General features: G+C 38.3%; 1 protein-coding gene across 2 annotated transcripts in view; it reads left to right on the top strand.

Annotated features, from left to right (window-relative positions):
• The window catches only part of GABRB2 (gamma-aminobutyric acid type A receptor subunit beta2), a gene marked incomplete at both ends in the record, with an annotated part of 197,522 nt that overhangs the window by 54,416 nt on the left and 128,768 nt on the right, over positions 1-14,338 (top strand). For both annotated transcript variants that reach the window (XM_079773294.1, XM_079773293.1), the window contains one exon: positions 11,649-11,869. In XM_079773294.1, the coding sequence (XP_079629420.1) occupies positions 11,649-11,869 (221 nt within the window). The remainder of the gene's footprint in view (positions 1-11,648; positions 11,870-14,338) is intronic.

The raw sequence follows: 14,338 nt of genomic DNA, 5'->3' as shown, positions 1-14,338 counted from the left end.
CAAACATTTTTAACTAACAAAAAAATGTCTATTTCTTATAGTTCAATCTAAGAGTTAACTAATCATTGCCACCATCCTACTGGAAAAAAAAGAAAAAGGAAAAACCTCCTGAAGTGGTATGACTCTAAGCTGAGCATGTTTTCGCTCCCTAGAAATAGTTTCCCTTCTGAATTACTTCTGAATGAGTGCATTGCTACAGAGAGCGCCCTGCAGTCCCTCTGGTTACTTTGGGTTTCTGAGTTGGGAAGCATACAGTCTGCCAAGACCACAGGTGTTTTAATTATTCTGCAGGATCAAAGTGAGTTGATGCAATCGCCTTTTGCATGATATTAGGTTTCTGCATGTGTATTTAGGAACATGCACATGTATGCACAACTCAGTATTCAAATTCCAGAGAATTCGCAGGGATCAACATTCACCTGTTTTCCCTTCCAAAAAATAATTTATTTTATGTATGCCCTAAATTGTTCTAGTTTTTGTTGTTGCTGTGTATGGATGGATGATAGATAGATAGATAGATAGATAGATAGATAGATAGATAGATAGATAGGTGATAGATAGATGATAGATAGATGATAGATAGATAATAGATAGATAGATGATAGATAATAGATAGATGATAGGTAGGTAGGTAGGTAGGTAGGTAGATAGATAGATAGATAGATAGATAGATAGATAGTTTCCCCCCTCACTTTTTAGAAGCTATGCTGGGAAATTACCATTCAAAAATAAAACTGGCAGTGAAGTAAGTGTTCAGAGGTAGCTCAATATAGTACTAAAAACATGGTCTCCATGGTCAGAGAGCCCCCTAGCCAAATTAGAAGATCATTGTCCGAATGGCATCAGTAAAGTCACTCACCTCTCTGTTTCATATGTGTCACCAGGAAAATGGAAATATGAGAACAATGATAACAATAACAGCCAGCACTTCATCTGAGCCAGGCATTCTACTCATCACTTTCCTCGGTGAACTTATTTACTAAAAGGAACTATTATTTCCTGTGTTTTACAGAGCATGGCGGCTCAGGGAGGGTAGGTAGCATGCCCAAGATCTCTCAGCAGCTAATAAATGGAAAAGCCAGCATATAACTTGTAGCGCTGTTGTAATGATTAATGAGATAATGCATGTGCAAAGTGTTAGCCTGAGGCCAACGTTAGGTATTAAAATAGGGGACAGACTAATTAGATAAAAAAAATACCCCAACTTATAGAGTAATAAAAAAGCACAAAATGATGGGGAACAAATCATGCAGACAAAGTGTATTTTTAATATTGATTATCTCAGCGTGAATGGAGCCCCCTGCTGTATTAAGATAAGGGACAGAGATAACAGTTTTAGTGGCTTGATTTTTTCATCATCCTTAGAATAAATCCCATTATCACTAAGAAGTTAAGTCTCCAATAAAATGTAAAATGAACTAAGCAAAACTAGTGGAAAAGCTTATTGCCTTGACCATGTACATTTTAGTTTCAAATAAAAAAATATTCAGTTACTTCTTTAAAAACATTTATTTTCAATTGCAGTTTACATTCAATTTTATTTTGTATTAGCTTCAGGCTGGATTTACCTTTTGGGTGGTCTTAAATGTAGCTCTCATGTCCCAATGTGGCTCTAGCTATTAGAGCTGCTACCGTGTGCTCCTTATAAAATGCTGCCCTTTGGTGTGATGGCTCCTATTAAGGGGGACTGAGTTTTGCTCCCTTGCATTCTAGTTTAGGAGGTTGAAAATGTGGAAATCTGACCATGACCTGTAATTTGATCAGCACTTTGTAGGCTCAGATGTATAAGACAGAGCACTGTAAAGAGTTAATAATGTGGAATTGCTTTTTTGGGAATATTTGCACTTCTCTCTCTCCTTCAGAAATCCTTGTCCACAGCCCTGGGGACTTAGCTAGTAGAATTTGAGAAGCTATGAAAAACAGAAAGAATATTAGTGGCTTTCAGGGTGTTTGAAACATGGGACAGGGATAGAATGAAAACTCATTTTCAAAAGCTAACCAGTGGGGAGAAAAATTCCCTGGGGACATTCAAGAATAATGATGAAGGACGGGATTTGTTGTTGTTGTTGTTGTTGTTGTTAATCCTCACTGGAAGACATTTTTCCATTGATTTTTTAAGAGAAAGTAGAAAGAAGGAATGGAGCAGGGAAGAAGGGAGGAATGGAAGAAGAGAGGGAAGGAGGGAGAGAGAGAGAGAGAAATATCAATATGAGAAAGAGACATCTATCTGTTGTCTCCCTCACTCCAACTGGGTCTGGGTATCAAACCTGCAATCCAGGTATGTTCCCTTGACAAGGAATCAAACCTGTGACCCTTTGTGTTCCCTGAGCTGCCACACCGGGCAGGTGATTAATAAAGGAATCTAAAAAATCAAAATTTGAAACCCATGCAGGGAGAGTAAAAAAGTGAGAACAACCTTTAGTGTGTCCATGAACAAAATTCATAAAAGACCAATTGTGTTAACAGTAAGATGCTTGGGTCATTTTGTAAATACATTAAAGAGATAACAATTCAAGTCCATGAGGCCAGGATGCTACAGAGCACTGCTTTAAGGACTCAGGGGATGAATGTGGCCTGGGTCTGAGGGAGAAATGGGAGAGACCCTTATGAATGCTTGAGGATGGTAGGACTTGGGTAGGCAGAGAAGGAAGGGTGGGGGGAAAATAAGAAAAATGGAAAGTAAAAGGTGTGTTGGAGGATATGAAAAAAGGTTTGTTCCAACAAAAGGTTCAAGAAGGTGATTAGTTGAAGATAAATGGAGTGACAGAATCCTGGGATAGCAGAGACTTACACAGGGATCATCCAGTCTATTGTAGTTTATTAACTTTGAGTGAGGAAATAGAGATGCAGAGGGTTGAAGTGTGTAGAAGAGGTTGAGAAGAGCCTTGTAAGGAGTTTGGACTTTATAAACAATGGACTCTCTTTGAAAGCTTTTGTAGATCAATCCATTGAGAGGAACTTCTATTGCAATAGAGAGGGTGCTATTAGAGCTAAAACTAGAGTGAACAGGTGTGTGTACGTGCGCACACACACACATTCATCTCCTCTGAGTATTAAAAAAGAAACAGATATAAAGGCTTTATGTTAGAGGAAAATGATATTTCCTAATAGTGTGGCTGAAGACTAAAGTTAGTGCCAGAGGAAGATTCTGGGATCTCCTTTTATTGGTACTTAGGAGGGAAAATAGGGATGGAGTTTTACTTCTCATTGATGAATTAAAGGTGAACATCCCTGGAAAAGAAAACACAGTTGACCACTTTAAGCTCTTACTTTTTGTGTGTTTTTCTAGATAAAACCCCTCACTCAATACAAAGATGTGTGTGCTTTGTTAACACTAAGGCAAAGTCTGAGGGTTTCTCATTTATTTGTGACTGTATTTCCTTTGCCTTCATGCTGAGCTCTCAAATATGCAGAGAGTAAGACATTTGTAATGTTAGATGCTATTTTTAGAATTTAATTCAACAAGGAATTATTTGTGTATATTGTTTTTGTTGCAGAAATAATTTATTTTTATAAAACAAAAAATACAGAGATTAACAAAAATAATTGAAGATCACTTGTCATATCACTACACAGAGATCCACTACTTAATATTTATATTTTAGACACATTTCCAGTATATATAGATATGATTTCCAAAATGGGTTCATATTGTGCATATCGTTTTACAGTATTCTCTTTAAAAAGATAATATATAATAATATAAAATATTAATAGTGTGCCGAGAACATCTATTCATGTCAATATATATTTTTAGAATGATATCTTAGTTTCTGCATATATTCTATTCTGTATTTGTAATGTTTTATTTACTCAGTTTCATGCTGATTGTCTTTACTAATTTATATTTTATTGCTAATACAGTAATAAGTATTTGGATGAGATAAATATCTCTGCATTGTCTTTCATTCATTCTTTCACGTGGTTCAATGATTTATATTGCTATTATGTGCTAAGCTCTCTTTTGGGCATGAGGATACAGTGATGAACAAGTTTGAGAAAGCTTCATATTTTCACGGAATTTACCTTCTGGTTGGGAGAGAGAAAAAGTAAAAAAGTAAGCCAATAAATGAATACAAGTAGTTGTGAAAAAATAGTCAGTACCATAAACATAATAGAAATGGGGGGTGATAGGGCCTGCTGGGGATGGGAGGAAGATGATCAGGAAAGACCCATTGAGTTGGTTTGACCTTTGAGTTGAGCTCGGAGTCCGAAGGAAGAGCCGGCCATCCTTAGGGACATAGATTTTTCCAGTATGTCAGGCATTCAGATAAAATTGGTAAGGCTAAAGAGCTTGGAGTATTGGTAAAATAGAAAAAGGCTAGTGTGGTTGGGCTTAGTGAGTTGAGGTGAGGGAAGAGAAGAGGTGGTGGGAGGGGAGATCAATGAGGTACGTAGAGTCCAGGTCATGGAGGACTCAGAAGGTGAATGTAATACGTTTGTGCTTTATTCTAAGAGTGATGAATATTAACCAAAGGAAACATGATCTGCTTAATGTATCTGTTACCATGTGGAAGGTAAGGGTTAGAATCAGAGAGACAAGCAACAGTGGCAGTAGAATCACTCACGAATAATGGTGTCTTAAACTAGATTGTTAGTATCGCAAACAGAGAGAAGCAGGAGATTTGTGCTAATATTTGAAGGTAGAGCTCTCAAAATGTACTGCTTAATTATTTTCTACAAATATCCGTAGGAATGTAAATGTCAGAGCAAAGGGTATGCACAGTTTAGAGACCCCTGTACATAGTCCCCAGTGTTCACAAGGGAATTTGTACCATTTAGCAGACAATTATAGTTTCTACAATTTATCAGAAAGTATGCACTCACAGGAGTAAGGAACATCTTTGTGCTCATGGAGGTGACAACTTAGTATGTTGAGAATGTACTTACTACTTACCGTCTTAGTATGATATTTATTTAGGTGGTAATTTCTGCATCAGATGTAATGCCTTTTCTCCCATGGGGGGTGGGCGGTAAAAACAGAAATACCTTAGCATCCTAACCCGTTGTTGTTTTTTTTGTTTCAGACTATAAAATTAAATATTAAAAAAGAAAATAACAAAATTAAATATCATTGTCTACATCCAAATATCCACTAGAAGGTAAATACCAAGCAGAAAAATATTCAAAGAGTAGTAACAGGCAATTCACAAAATAGTAAAGTTAAAAAAGATAAGAAACAAACAGGAATTAATTTGTACTGTTTTTTTAAATAACACGAAGTCAAAGAAACCAGAAACATTTGAGCCTTGGTATTAGAAAACAATTTACAAAGACAGCAAGAAACAAATATATTGCACATTTAGAAAATATTGAAATGAAGAGATACATTTAAATACAAAGTTAGCAAAGCATTTACTGGGATATAATTATTTGATTCCTAGAAATGGCCTTTAAAACACTTAATCCAGTTGCCTCATTGTATAATTGAAGAATTGGGAGCCTCTAACCATATAGTGGGTGTCTTCTCAGCCCATCCTGATGGGGCCATATGTCCCCAGTATGAATGGGGGAGACTTATTTTGTAGCATCACTCGACTTTTTTCTTCTTAGATAACAAAGCAATTGTTGTTAACGCTAGATCCTAAGTTAATTAGCTTTAGTTCTTCTGAGTTGGAAACAGATGCAGAGACTTGAGAGGGTTCACCCAAGGTCACAACAGAGGGGCATGAAAGTACTAGGATATGAACCTGGTGTGTCTGACCTTGGAGACCATGTATTTTAAAAAAGCAGTTTTAAATGTTTGCTTTTTTAATTTACACACAGAAAAATGCGCTCACTCTCGGATACAGTTCTGTGAGTTTTAACAAATGCCTGAAGTAATGAGGCACCATTGCAGTTAAGATGCAGAGCGGTTCTAGTACCAAAGTGTTCCCTCATGCTGGCGCCTAAGTTGTCAACCTCTCCCACACCTCGAATTCCAGGCAATCACTCATCTGTTCTTTGACTGTGAAGTTTTACCTTTTACAGAATGTCTTATACATGGAATCATATACTATGTAGCCTTTTGAATCTGGCTTCCCTTGCTTAACTTTCTATATGTGGAAACCATTGATGATGCATATACTCATAGTTTGTTCTTTGTTTTTGGTGAGTAGTATTCTGACTCATAGACATACCACAGTTTGTTTATCTCTTCATCTGCTGAAGAAAGTTCATCCAGATGACTTCCAGGCTTGGCTTGGCAATTACTGTAGAGCTGCTGTAAGCATTCCCCACAGCAGTAGGATTCCTAGCTTGTATGCCAAATGTATGCTAACTTTATGAGAAACTGTCAAACTGTTTTCCAAGTAGTTGATACTGTGTACTCCCACCTGCTATGTGTAAGTCTCCATTGTTCTGCACCTTCACCAGCTCGTGTAATTGTCAGTGGTTTTTAGTGCTTCTATTTTAGCTTTTCTAATAGGGGCATAGTAATACCTCATTTTAGTTTTTAATTTGATTTTCCCTGTTGACCTAGGATGTGTTCCATCATTGCAAGTGCTTATTTGCCATTTGTAGATCTTGAATGGTTAAGTGTCTGCTCACATCTTTTGCCTATTTTTATGGGTTTGTTTGTTGAGTTTTGAGAATTCTTTATACATTTAGATATTCGGAAAGCTGTCCTTTGACAGATATGTGATTTGTGAATATTTTCTCTCAGTCTATGGTTTGTCTTTTCACTGGGTTCATAATGTCTTTCATGTAACAAAACTTTAAAATGTTGTTGATACCCAAATTATATATTTTGTCTTATTATTGTGCCTTTGAGTTTATGTCTAAGAAATTTTTACCTAATCCAAGGTCACAGCGGATTTCTCCCATATTTTCTTCTAAAAGTTTTATAGTTTTACATTTTATATATAAGTCTCTGACTAATTTTGAATTAATTTTTGTATAAGGTATAAAATATGGGTTGAGGTACTTACTGATTTGTTTTTATATTTATTTATTTGTTCATTTATGTAGATATAGATGTTCCAACTGATGCAGACTATTTGTTAAGAAGATTGTGCTTTCTCCAATATAGCTTTTGTGTCTTTGTCAGAAAATATTGAGCTTATTTGTGTGGGTTTATTTTATTCCTCAATTTTATTGACATACTTTTCTATCAATACCATACTACCACACTGTCTTAGTGTAGCTTAATAATGTCTCAAAACCCAATAGTGTGAATCCTCCAACTTTGTTCTTCCCTTTAAAATTGTTTTGATTTCTCATTCCTTTCATTTGCATGGATTTTTAGAATCAGCATATCTACAAAATATTCTGCTTGGATGTTGATGGAATTTTACTTATAGACCAATTGGGGAGAATTGACATCTTAACAAGACTCACTTTTTAAACCATGAACATAGTATATGTCTGTATTTATTTATGGTTTTGGCGTGTGTGTGTGTGTGTGTGTGTGTGTGTGTGTGTGTCTTATTTATATCCTACATTTTAGGCTATTTGTAACATAGACACATGCAAACAACGTATCTGGTTACTTTTCTGTTTTCTAGTTTTGTAATTCATAAGCCTTCAAGGTTGCATTTTTACAAATCCAGATGCTGCTCTAGAGAGCCTCAGACTGATTTTTTTTTGCTAAAGCAGAGTGTTGCAGAACCGTCCAGAGCACGAACTACAGTGATCCACCAAAGGAAATCTTACCTACAGTTACTTTAAGTACTTTAAGGAGATATATGAGGGAGAGAAAAATAAAACAATAAACTCACCATTGAATTGGTCTTCCTTCACATTTCAATTGGCTCCCAAATCTGACTACTATTTTTTACTTAGCATAGTCCTTAGGTGGTTTTTTAAAATTCCCTCCAGGATGTTTAGTTGTAATTAGTGGGTTTCCCTCCTATTCGGAGTTGAAAGTGAATTGGTTTTAATTGTCATTATCACAGTCCTTCTTGTTTTGTGATGCCATGGATTGTGGAGCAGCCAGAAGTGGTTTATTTGTGTGTTGTTGTTTTTTTTCTTTTTCACTTTGAATAAATCAAATGTGAGACAAGTTTCATAATGTGGGATTGTTAAATGTGAAGGGTATGCTTTCTCTATGAAAGTTCAAAGGATTTGTCTTGGGTGGGTGGAGGCCTAGGAAAAAGGGTGGAACACAGAACCACTCTTTTTAAGCCCAGTAGCAGTTATTTAGATTCAGGAGTTTCTTCCATTCTTGACATTGCCAATATGTGTCACTTAAAAATAAATAAAATGAAAGTTGAAGTGACCGCAGAATCACCAGGGTCGTTCTAGGAGCATTTCTTAGCTGGCATTGCCTTGCTGACAAATAACAGAGATTCGCATATGACACAGGATCTAACAATATTACCGTTTATTTAGCCCAAAAGAGAACACAATGTCCTATGTGCAAACACAGCTCAGCTGAATTATAAACTCCAATAGCATCCAAACAATATTATCTCCCCTACATCTTAAGAGGGCTTATTATCAAAGCTTAAGTAGCATTATCTTCTAATAGAGATAATAAGCACATTTTCCATTTTATCTCCAAGAATTTGATATCACTAAGTGTGTTCTCTCAAGCACAATATAAATGGCTTATTTTATTTATATCCTACACTAGAGGCCCTGTGCATGAAATTCGTGCACGGGGGGTGTGTCCCTTGCCCAGGCTGAATGCTCTCCAATCTGGGACCCCTCGAGGGATGTCCGACTGCCCGTTTAGGCCCGATCCTACTGGATCGGGCCTAAATGGGCAGTCGGACATCCCTCTCATAATCCAGGACTCCTGGATCCCAACTGCTCGCCTGCCTGCCAGCCTTATCACCCCCTAACCACTCCCCTGCCAGCCTGATTGATGCCTAACTGCTCCCCTGCCAGCCTGTTTGCCCCTAACTGCCCTCCCCTGCAGGCCTGGTCACCCCTAACTGCCCTCCCCTGCAGGCCTGGTCCCCCCGCAACTGCCCTTCCCTGCAGGCCTGGTTGCCCCCAACTTCCCTCCTCTGCTGGCCTGGCCACCCCTAACTGCTGTCCCCTGCAGGCTTGATCGTCCCCAACTGCCCTCCCTTGCAGGCCTGGTCCCTCCCAACTGCCCTCCCCTGCTGGCCTGATTGCTCACAACTGCCCTCCCCCACAGGCCTGATCATTCTCAACTGCCCTCCCCTGTTGGCCATCTTGTGGTGGCCATCTTGTGTCCACATGTGGGCAGCCATCTTGTGTGTTGGAGTGATGGTCAATTTGCATATTATTCTTTTATTAGATAGCATAGAGGTCTGGTGCACGGGTGGGGGCCAGCTGGTTTGCCCTGAAGGGTGTCCCGGATCAGGGTGGGGGTTCCCTTGGGGCATGGGGCGGCCTGGGTGAGGGGCCTGTGGTGGTTTGCAGGCCGGCCATGCTCCCTGGTGACCCAAGCAGAGGCCCTGGTATCTGAGATTTATTTATCTTCTATAATTGAAACTTCTAAACCTTGAGCAGAGCCAAGCCTCCTGCTTGCTCCATGGCTGCAGCCATTTTTGTTGGGATTTATTTATCTTCTATAATTGAAACTTTGTAGCCTTGAGTGGAGGCCAAGGCAGGCCAGGGCTGTGGGAGCTTGGCTTCCTTCATCGCCAGGGTAACTCAAGCCTCCTGCTCTCTCCAGCTCTGTGGCTGCCACCATTTTTGTTGGGATTTATTTATCTTCTATAATTGAAACTTTGTAGCCTTGAGTGAAGGCCTGGGCCGGCCAGGGTGTGCAGAAAGCTTGGATTCCTCCATTGCCAGGTAAACCCAAGCCTCCTGCTTGCTCCATGGCCATAACCATCTTGGTTAGGGTTAATTTGCATACTTGCGCCTGATTGGCTGGTGGACGTGACTTGTGGGTGTGTCGGTGTGATGGTTAATTTGCATATTGCTCTTTTACTAGATATGATTTTAGGCTATTTGTAAAATAGACACATGCAAACAACGTATCTGATTTCTGTTTTCTAGTTTTGTAATTCATAAGTCTTCAAGGTTACTTTTTTACAAATCAAGATGCTATTCTAGAGAGCCTCAGACTGATTTTTTTACTACAGCAGAGTGTTGCAGAACCTTCCAGGGCACAAGCTACAGTGATCCACCAAAGGAAACCTTGCCTACAGTTATTTGATATACCCTGAGAATATTCATATATCTTTTGTTAGAATAGAAGTTTGATTCTACAGCTACTCATTCAGAAGTAGGGTAGGGCTGAATTCTGAATGAGATCAAAATTTGTATATTTGTGAAACCAGGGAAAATACTTAAGGTTTTTTCATGGCAGAGGGGTTATGCTTTTCCTATGGAAATTGTTCAATGCTTTTAAGCAGATAATGTGTTACAAATAATACTTAAAAATTATATAACCAAATTAAGATGTATAAATATCAACAAGAGTTGGAAAAACTCAGGGACTTCATGGAGATTAAAATGTATATTTTGTCCACAAAACTATGCAGAAACATGATATGAGTTTGCTTTTTTAAGCCCTCAGCTAGGGCATTATGAACTGATTTTAAAATAGAATGATAATTATCCTTTCAAATGAATATTTGGCCCTTCATTTAGTCATCCAAATAAGGGTGAGAGCACAATTACATTGGACCCATAGGCTTCTAATGGATGAAACATGTCACAATATATATGTAAATGCTTTATTCATAATCTATAGTCTTTGTAGTTTACACATTCCATTTGTGTTATACATTTCATTGTCATCATAATCTTCTGGTTAGGTCAGGCATGTTTTAAAAGCCCCATTTAGAGCTAATGGAACTGAAGTGAAAAGAAATGGTATAAATTTCCATTCTAGACACAGCTGAGAAATGCTGGCGCTGAGACTCTAAGGCCCCTGTTCCCTTTGTGACAACAAACTTCCTCAGCAGCGAAGAGCCCAGCCTGCTGATTCATAATCCTGGGATTAAAGTTCTCAGAAAATAGTGTTTGAGAGGATATTGTTTATTATCTGGGAAGCCACATGAGTTTCAGTGTAAATGTCACCTCTCCTGGGAAACTCACCTTCATGAGACCAGTTAGGATTTTCATCGACAAACTTACTATTACTACTACAATAAACTAACCACTTTTTAGAAGTGTTTTGTCTCACCGAAAACAATCTTGTGTACCCCACTTTGGGAAAGACAAATTAATTATAAAGTAATCACTTCTCTCCCTGGGTAATGTGTAATAAATTTTATAAGGATATGCTCTCTTCACTTCTGTATTTATAGTTCCTACCATGGTGTCTGACACATAGTAGGTGCTCAGTCAGAATGGGTTTAGTACACTAATATTTGCCTATATACACTGAGTGGCCAGATTATTATGATCTCTGAACGGATAATAATGTGGCCACTCAGTATATATATATATTAGAGGCCCGGTGCATGAATTCGTGCGTGGATGGGGTCCGGCCAGCCTGGCCAGGGGGAAGGGACATGGGCGATTGGTTGGCCTGCATGCTGGTCGAATTCCTGGTCGAAGGGACAATTTGCATATTAGCCTTTTATTATATAGGATATACACTGAGTGGCCAGATTGTTATGCATTCAGAGATCATAATAATCTGGCCACTCAGTGTATGTGAATAGTGTATGTGTATAGTATATGGCTGCTGTATGGCTGTATATGTTTTCTTTTCTTATGAATATAGAAATGTTTGCCTTTCTCCCAAGTCCACTTGGGTACAAAATAAGCATATTTTCTGCTCACTTTTACAGGATTATACGTTGACAATGTATTTTCAACAAGCCTGGAGAGATAAGAGGCTGTCGTATAATGTCATACCTTTAAACTTAACTCTGGACAACCGAGTAGCAGACCAGCTCTGGGTGCCTGACACCTACTTCCTGAATGACAAGAAGTCCTTTGTGCACGGTGTGACCGTCAAGAACCGCATGATCCGCCTGCATCCCGACGGCACGGTCCTCTACGGCCTCAGGTGTGTAGTGTGCATTGCAGAATGGGACTCTTCCGAAACCAAGCAGCTACTGCTTTCTATTGGAGGGGAACATATTGTGCTGTTTTCCTTACTCCTCCTTCCAGCCTCCTGAGAAGCAGTTAAACCTCCTATCCCGCCAGACATCTGATAGCTCAGGGGAGCTTGCTTACAGAGGGACTTAGCCACAGCTAAGACTAAGCGTTTTTTCTGAATTATATCAGCTGCTGATCCGAAAGCTGCTTTCTTTAAGGAGTAGGGATAAACAATGACAAAATAGCTGAGAGCTAGAGTTTCCTTAAAGTGGAGAAAAACAATCGTGAATGCCGAATGCTTGTTTGAATGTGGCAGATGCGCTCTTGTCAGTTGCTCCTAAGCTGCGCGAACCGGGTCTGGTCCTCTGGTGACAGGAAGGCTTTTTGCATCCTCTCAACCTCCAACGAGGAGTCAGACTTGCAGATAAAGTCATGATCTTAGATTTATTATTAATGAACTTACTCTATTAAATGTGCCTTTCGTCAGAAAAGAATGGTGGGGTTCAGCTGTTTGGATGAGGATGAATTGTAAAATAAGACCGTTTCTTCTTTTAAAGTATGTTTTGTATTAAAACAGTTTCTTTAAAAATGAAGAAAAAGACATTACAGTATAAAGAATTCCTCCGCATTATAGTGCAAGAAACTCTGAATTGGAAAATGTTCAGTTGTGTTTGATCTATTCCATTTTCCATAAATATGTAGTCCCTTTACCATAGTAATGATGATGATAACAATAGTATTATTTAGTGAACACTTGTTAGAAGTCAGCTAAGCACTTCCCATACATTAATATAGTCAATGTTTACAACAACCTTGTAAGTTAGAAACTGTTATAATCTTTATTTACAAATGAAGAAACTGAGGCTGATGCAACTTGCTAAGATCACGAAGAGAGTAAACTGTGATGGGATTCAAACACTTCCCAGTTCAAACACAGAGCTCTGGCTCTGAACCAATACACTGGGATGACTCTGATTGATTTTTCTTACCTGGAATATCTCATTTTCATTACCTACTCTGTTCAGCATGCCAGATGAATACATTGTTTAGATCCTTATAAACTGGCTTCTTTAGCATGTCTGTAGAGAAAATGACCTTTGACTGTGGAGAGAGGGAGAGTATGAGGCAGAGAGAGAGCATGTTTGTATCCTATGTTAGCCTCTGTAGGTAAAGAGATGAATTGGAAATTTATAAATGTCTCATTTCAGTCTTTACCTGAACTCTAGATAAACCTGGTCAAGGTTGTCAATACATTCTAAATGCACTGATGCAACGCTGAATGGATGGGAAATCAGCAATCACCATGTCTTGGGAATTGAGAGGGAAAAGAGAGGACCAATATAGATGATAAATATGTGTTCTTTATATTGTAAGCCAATAATCAGACAAAGAAAATTGATGATTGTTCATTCTTATCATTAAGAGGCACTGAACATAAGAGCTGTAGCTCAGACTCACAGCAGGAGGGAGTCATCACTCTCCCCTCCCCACTCCCAACAAGGGCTGCTGGCAAAGTGGGCAGGTTCCTAAAGACACCGGACGTGCATAGAATCAGGGCTTCTGCACAGAGAAGGCTCTGAATGTGATGGTCTTATCAGTTGTATTATTAATTCTGAATTTGAAGTTGATAAGGTTTTTCAGGGAATTTATAAAAGTCCCATTCCAGTTTCTACTGATAGAACAATTTGTTTCATGGCTAGAAATTGAATGCAGATCACACATTCCTTTCTCAGCTCCAGGAGGTTCATTGGTGATAAATAAATAAAAGAAATTCAATTAAAATTACCACTGCCATGGTTGATTCAGTTTACCCACCTCCCACCCCATTCATTCTCTACTATTGATAGTCTAGTAAGAAATATATATTTGTGGCATGAACTCTGTCATTTCCATTTCAAAAACGTTGTATGGTTTCTCTTAAACTAAGCCTTTCCTTTTATTCTCATCATGCCTTATCACTCTTCCATTTTCTTAACTGATTTGAAGAGCTATAGAATACAGAAACAATTTTTTAAAAGTTATGAATAATGCTTTTTTGAAACTTAAATTTATAGCTTGTGGCTAAATAATCACGAAACTCTTGAATATAGATTCTCCCTTCACTCTTAGCTGGTTGATAGTTCAGTTGTACCAATGTGATCTTAAAATCAAATACCTCCTGTCTTTTATGATCCTATTTAGAGATTTATTTCAAGAGATATGGCTGAAATGGGAAGAATATTTTCTTGGGAATAACCTAGCTGTAGTTGGTGACAAAAGACTTTTCAGTTCACTAGACTGAAGAATTCCTAGCCATTTATAAAGCAAGTATTTCAAACAGGTCAACTGTCTTTTATTTTAATATAAAATTGGTCCAGTTAAATTATTTTCAGAACGCTTCGAGGAAAAATGACACATAAAAATATAGGTGGTTGTTGTATTGTTTGTTTCTTTTGTG

Source organism: Cnephaeus nilssonii (assembly GCF_951640355.1).
Source record: "Cnephaeus nilssonii genome assembly, chromosome: 5".
Classification (NCBI taxonomy): Eukaryota; Metazoa; Chordata; class Mammalia; order Chiroptera; family Vespertilionidae; genus Cnephaeus; species Cnephaeus nilssonii.
This window is presented reverse-complemented; position numbering and strand designations above follow the sequence as displayed.